Source organism: Phoca vitulina, unplaced genomic scaffold (genome assembly GCF_004348235.1).
Source record: "Phoca vitulina isolate PV1807 unplaced genomic scaffold, GSC_HSeal_1.0 scaffold4, whole genome shotgun sequence".
NCBI classification, from domain to species: Eukaryota; Metazoa; Chordata; class Mammalia; order Carnivora; family Phocidae; genus Phoca; species Phoca vitulina.
The window spans coordinates 82,146,195-82,153,213 of NW_022589707.1; the positions used below are offsets into that span (position 1 = coordinate 82,146,195).

The 7,019-nt window shown below is 39.1% G+C and overlaps 1 protein-coding gene across 2 annotated transcripts in view; it reads left to right on the plus strand.

Annotated features, from left to right (window-relative positions):
* SLC26A4 (solute carrier family 26 member 4) overlaps positions 1-4,355 on the plus strand; it is a 48,812-nt gene extending 44,457 nt beyond the window's left edge. For both annotated transcript variants that reach the window (XM_032402384.1, XM_032402383.1), the window contains exon 21: positions 1,924-4,355. In XM_032402384.1, the coding sequence (XP_032258275.1) occupies positions 1,924-1,947 (24 nt within the window). In that variant the 3' untranslated portion in view covers positions 1,948-4,355. The remainder of the gene's footprint in view (positions 1-1,923) is intronic.
* The last annotated feature ends 2,664 nt before the right edge of the window (positions 4,356-7,019 follow it).

Consider the following 7,019-nt stretch of genomic DNA (forward strand, 5'->3'; position numbering starts at 1 on the left):
GGCGCAAAATTTGTCAAGAGTGGGACACAAAATCCCAGGTGGAGTTAGGTCAGCATGGAGATTACACAACCACAATCAACCTTGATCTTGTCAAAATATGTCTATTACTGCGACTTTAAAATGTGTTTATTTTCATTGCAGCCACATCAAAATCTTGGCTTCTTTTTTTCTTTTTTAAAGATTTATTTATTTATTTGAGAGAAAGAGAGAGTGAGCACGGGGGAGGGGCAAAGGGAGAAGGAGAGACTCTCAAGCAGACTCTTGCTGACCGTGGAGCCCAACGCAGGGAGCTTGATCTCACGACCTTGAGATCATGAACTGAGCTGATATCAAGAGTCAGATGCTTAACTGGCTGAGTCACCCAGGCACTCCTCAAAATCTTGGCTTCTATTGAGCAGGGGCCAACAAAAAACTTGGTCATTTTACACAAACTATGGCCCAGCTAGGCTCCCCATTTATAGTTATGTAATTGGTTTTTTACCCTAATGCAGGGTTACACATATTTTTGCTAGATTACATCTTGTTGGTTCTAGTTTATGGATATAGTTTCAAATTCTGAACTCATCACCCAGCATATTAACTATCCATCCTACTGGTGTCATAGGCAAATCTGATTAGCATGCCTTCTCTGCCTTATTCCAGATCTTGATAAAAGATGTCGAGAAGAATAATATTTGAACCCCTATGGTATAATCAGGCAGTGAGGCTGACAGGCAGAGATTTTTGTGGAGAAAATACATTGCTAGGGTGAAAATCAGAGGTCCTGCATCCTTAGTCCACCAGCTTAGTGAGTCTGGAAATGTCCTTCTTTTTTTTTTAATAAGATTTTATTTATTTATTTGCCAGAGAGAGACAGCGAGAGAGGGAACACAAGCAGGGGGAGTGGGAGAGGGAGAAGCAGGCTTCCCGCTGAGCAGGGAGCCTGACACGGGGCTCGGTCCCAGGACCCTGGGATCATGACCTGAGCCGAAGGCAGATGCTTAACGACTGAGTCACCCAGGCTCCCCTGGGATGTCATTCTTGAGCGTAGAAGTACTTCCAGCTTTATTAGTTTATGAGTGTGGTTATAAGGCTTAGTTGAGTAAAAACTCATCAAATTCAAACTTAAAGGGATGCCTGGGTGGCTCAGTCGTTAAGCGTCTGCCTTCGGCTCAGGTCGTGATCCCAGGGTCCTGGGATTGAGTCCCACATTGGGCTCCCTGCTCAGCGGTGAGCCAGCTTCTCCCTCTGCCTGCTGCTCCCCCTGCTTGTGCTCTCGCTCTCTCTCTCTAGCAAATAAATAAATAAAATCTTTTAAAACAATTGGAACTTAAGAACTTGCCACATTACAGAAGTATTTTCAGATTGCCACATAAATTAATGGCATCATTATTCAGGTAACATAAAAGGATCATTTAGTTAGGGTTCCTGTAGGTAGCAAAGGAGTAGAGTGGAGTGGTTTTGAGGGTATGAGCTGTATTTTTTAAATTTTTTTATTATTTAAATTCAATTAACCAACATAGAGTCCATCATTAGTACCAGATGTAGAGGGTATGAGCCTTAGAACCAGACAGATATGTGTGCCATCCCCAAATCTAATAGTTACTGGCTGTGTAGCCTGGGGAAAATTACCGATCATGTCTTCATTTCAGTTTCTTCATGTGAAATGGAAATAGTAATACTTCACAGAGTTGTGAAAATTAAAGGATGCATGTAAAAGTACTATGTACTCTTGTACATAGTAAAGTGCTTGATAAATAGTACTTGTTGCTTTTAAATAAATCTAAGAATGATGAGGTACAAAATTAAGTTTTTACCCTATACACACCTAAGATGAGTAATGTGAGTAACCCAAACTATCAAATCATATTTGTAAAAAACAAAGAGCATTAGACTAAAGGAGAATTCATTTGTATGAACACTGTTTCCCCTTCGTTTGCACAGGCTATGCGTAGTCTTGCTTCCTGAACGCCGGCTCAGGAGATTGCTATAAGCAAGGACTGCAAGGCAGAATTCACCCACCAGTGTCATTCTATGCAAACATTTTCTGCATTGACTATTTCTTTGGACTTGAAACACTCATTCTCTTTCCATTTGATTTTCAAACCTCTTCAATTTTTTTTAACCTCTTAACCTATGAAAGAGAACCACTAAGAATTTTTTTTGAAGGCTTTATTCATAAAATAAATAGCCTACCTCTAAAATGTGCGAAATGGTGAGGAGAATTATCCAGGTGATTCAGCCATGTCCAGATCTGCTGATGTTATGCTGCTGTTCCCCTCGCCCCCCGCCCCACAACAGATTTGCTAACAGTGTTCTCGTGGATACTGGTGTACCTCTGTTTAGTCGGGTTAAGTGTGCCCCAACAGTCTCCGTGGGCAGGTATATCAGGAGGGATTATCCTAAAGAGAAATCCATTTCTGACTGACCTTGATACCCATGAGCTGCACTGGTCACAGTGTAGGGCTACACTGAATAAATGCAGAAATTTAATTATTAACTCGTTTATCAAGAAAAGTCTTCAAAAATCACTTTTAGTAAATACATCAATGAAGTTTTTAAAATGCAAACTTAGTACTTAATAATCAATGTGATTATATGTGACCAGATATGTAACCAGAGATCAAAATTTAAAAAAAAGAAAAAAAAGGTTCACTTAAAAGCTACAGAACCAGGCTGATCTAGTTTAGAAACACGGATTCAGAGAAGCGAAGCAATAAGATTATTGTGGTTTGTAGAAATCATTTTTTGATATGATAATAGTCATGGATCACAATTAAGATCAAATAAAATATATGACAGACTGTCTCTAGCTTAAAAATGCAGCTTTAATTTATCTTAGTTAATAGAAATGATCATCGTGTATAGGTCTATAGAGATATGGTCTATTTAAAATCTAATGCAAAAATTGTGTTATTTTGAACAAAAAAAATTTTGATATAAGACTGAGTTTATATTTTTCTCTAAAACTTTAGCAGCATGTAAAATATGTGATCTTTAACAGAATTCTGACTACCTTTCCAAAAAAAAATCTAAAAAGTTAACATCCTGTATATAAATCTATGTTTAAAATGAGTTTTTTAAGACAGAACATTCTAAATGAGCTTAATATCAAAAGAAAAACATTGGTTTGGAATATATACATTGAATATACTTAGGTTTTTAAAAATCCATATTTTAAACCAGAACATTTTATATCTTTTATTTTTACTTAATCTTTTCTGAGTGCCAATGATTTTCTAGGTATTATATAATATATAGTCTTTAGTCCTGAGGACTATTTCCATGTATTTCACACTGAAGTGAATGAAGTTGTACTTAATTTCTAGGGAGAAAGAAATACTCAGGTCGCCAACTAAGATACTGTTTTGCCTGGTTGAGATTTATATTGTACCTTTGGCACAAATGTGTGAAATTTCCAAATGTGTTTGGCTATCCAAAGGCAGCATGTCTTATCTTTCTGTTTCTTAAATACAATCAGAAACAAGTTATCTACTTCTGACGGATTATTATCAGTGGTCATATCAAACTGGTTAACTAAAAGCATCCCTGTCATTTCCCCTTACCCAAATCATTCTGCATACCGGAATTTGAGTGACTTGCAGTGGATTGCAATGTTACAATATTCTTTCATTTATGGGTTATACTGTCCTTCACTGATTTAGAACAGATGTCTCCCCTGTTGGGAACAGCCTAACCAGGATTATATTATCCAATTTCCACACCAATACCTGCCTATAACAGGACAAATCTTCTAAGAGTGAATATAACAGTCTTGCAGAAAATGGATGAATACCTCTGTTTAATAGAGGAAATATGCACTGCCCCCCCCTTTTTTTTAATTAGTTGAAGGAAATTCCAAAGTTCCATTTTATAATAAGGCTAGAGTCTTGTAAAGTCTTGGGTCCACTTGTGACTATTACAAGACCACAGTCTGACTTGCTTCCCAAGCACACTCTAGGTATACTGTCTTTTCTGTGCATTTTGTGAATAGTAACCAAACTTTTAAATCTGTATTGTCAATGGAGATTTTACTTGAAATTGAAGTTGTCTTTTGTTATGTTTTTAACCTATAGGATAAGATTCCAATGTTTGTATATGAATTTCAATAACAAATGAAAAAAATCAAACATGTACATTTGGAAATATTTGCACATATTTTTTATTAAATGTAAAGTAGCCTTTCAAACTACTCTGATGCATCCTTTTTGAACAAAACTATTAAATATAATAAAAATGCTACATTTTAAGTTTGCCATTACTCTCATCAGCCATCAGTTTGCTGTATTCTTTATAGCTCCACTTCTATTTGTTTGTGCGCAATGTCTTTTTGTAAAGACTTTTCAATGCAATAAACAATGTTACAAATAATCTCAGTTAATTCTTTTTTTTAAGATTTTATTTATTTGAGAGAGAGAGAGAGAATGAAAAGGGGGGAGGGGCAGAGAGAGAGGGAGAAGCAGACTCCCCACAGATCAGGGAGCCCGAAGCTGGACTCGATCCCAGGACCCTGGGATCATGACCTGAACCAAAGGCAGACGCTTAACCAACTGAGCCACCCAGGCGCCCTAATCTCAGTTAATTCTTGTAATTCTTACCCAGGTATGTCCAGTTTATTCTGTGCAATGATTTTCATTATTTTAAGCAAACTTTTTTTTAAGATTTTATTTATTTGAGAGAGAGAAATCACAAGTGGGTGTGAGGGAGGGGCAGAGGGAGAGGGAGAAGCAGGCTCCTCGCTAAGCAGGCTCCTCGCTGAGCAGGGAGACCTACATGGGGCTCGATCCCAGGACCCTGAGATCATGACCTGAGCTGAAGGCAGATGCTTAGTGGACTGAGCCACCCAAGTGCCCCTTAAGCAAACTTTCACACTGGTACAACATTCGTACATATCAAAAGGATACAAAGTGTAGTGTGCTGCTTAAGGAATTTTCACAAAACAAGGACGCCAGTATAGGCAGCACCCAGGTCAATAAGCAGAACATAACCAGCAGCCCAGAAACCCTCTCCAGCTCCCGCCCAAGGGCTAACTCCTAACACCTGTGTGATGTCTCAATGTGTCTGTCTGATCGGATGTGGGCCCCCAAATTGGGGCAAGGATCGGTGGAAGCGATGGCATGGAAGGTTGAAAGAATTCACTTGAGGAAGAACAAAGGAGATAGGAGTTTATTGAAATACACACAAGGGAGTGGTGGGCAGGACAGCAGAAGAGAGGCTGTCTGCCATGAGGCAGTGTGTAGGGGCTGTTTTTAAAGGGGGAAGGGAAGGAGGTATGGTGACATATGGTATCTTCCCTTTTTTGGTAACTGCCTAGTTGTAAGTAGCCCATTGGTTAGTTAGGGCCTATTGATATTTTGAGGTGGGTCGCCTGACGGGCCTGCGAGGGGGTCACTGTGGGCCTTTTCTACCTTCCATCGCTCAAGCCTGTTTCCCTAAAAGCAGCTTCCACAACTTGTTTTTTTGAAGTTCAAATAAAAGGAATCAAACAAGATTATTTCTTTTTTTCTCCGTCTTTTTTGTGTCTCACTCCATTCAACATTACAATTGTGAGATCCATGTTATTGCACATAGCAATCCTTTGTTCTCACTGCTGTAAGGTATTTTGCTGAATTTATGACCACTTATTTATCCATCCTACTGTTTGTGAACATTTGTGTTTTCATCTTTTGGCTTTCATGAATAGTGCTCCTGCAAACATTCTCGTTTTTGTTCTGTTTTTTGGTGAAAATATGCACACAATTTGGTGAAGTATCCACCTGGGAATGGATTTGCTGGGTCGTGTACACATTTTGCTTCAGTAGATACTGCAGTAGATATCTAGTATCTATAGCAGACTGTTTTCCAAAGCATTGCACCAACTTATACTTCTTTCAGCTGTGACATTAAGAGTTCCAGTTGCTACACATTTTTGTCAACACTTGGTTTGTGTGTCTTCTCCATCTGAGATATTTTTTTTTAAAGATTTATTTATTTTTTGAGAGAGAGAGCACAAGTGGGGGTAGAGGCAGAGGGAGAGGGAGAGAGAGAATCCTCAAGCAGACTCCCTGCTGAGTACAGAGCCCGACATGGGGCTCAATCCCAGGATCCTGAGATCATGACCTGAGCTGAAAATCAAGAGGACACTTAACCAACTGAGCCACCCGGGTGCCCCTCCATTTGAGCCATTCTTATGGGTGTGTAGTAGTATCATACTGTGGTTTTAATTTGCCTAAAGAAGTTGAGTGTCTTTCTCAGATGTTTATCATTATTTAAATATCCCCTTTTGTGAATTGTCTGCCCAAGCCTTTTGCCAATTTTTCTTTTTGGTCATCTGCCTTTTTCTAATGGCCTTGTAAGAGTTTATATGGTAAGGATACAAATCCTTTGTTGTGTAGGGGCCAAGGGCAGGCTGCCCCAAAATGGGCCACTTTGGCATGAAGATTATTTTTGAATTAAAAGCAATCAAAACCCAGCAGATTCAGGAAAAGCTCTTTACCTCCCCTACAGCTGCCTAAAAGAATTTAGATAGATGACCTACTCAGGAAGAGAGCTGTCACCATAGATAATTATATTATGATATGAACTAGGTAGGGTAGACAGGGAGAGACCTAGCAAGGCCTATTTAATCAAAGTCCTCTGTGTCCCATTGTTTCTGAGTGGCCCCGCAAACATTTAACACTCATTTACTCACTCATCTTCCTTATTGCATTCCATCCCTTTGAGGCGCCAGACCCCTACCCCTTTCTCCTCAGTTCAGAATGACATATGTACCTCTTTTCACCTGTCTTTGGAATCTCCACGTCTGTGTGGATTCCCTGTATGTACAAAATTAAATTTAATTTTCTCCTGTTAAACTGTCTTAAATCAAGTTGATTATTACTCCAGCTAGAAGGATCTTGAAGGGCAGAGGAAATTCGTTCTCCCCAGCAGGTAGAAATATGTATTACAAATATCTTATTCTATTTGATGGGAGAAAAAGGAGCAAAGGTTGGACTTTGCTGCAGATCACAGTCTCCAGCCAGGATTCCTGAAGCATACAGATTGTAACACTCCTACAGTTC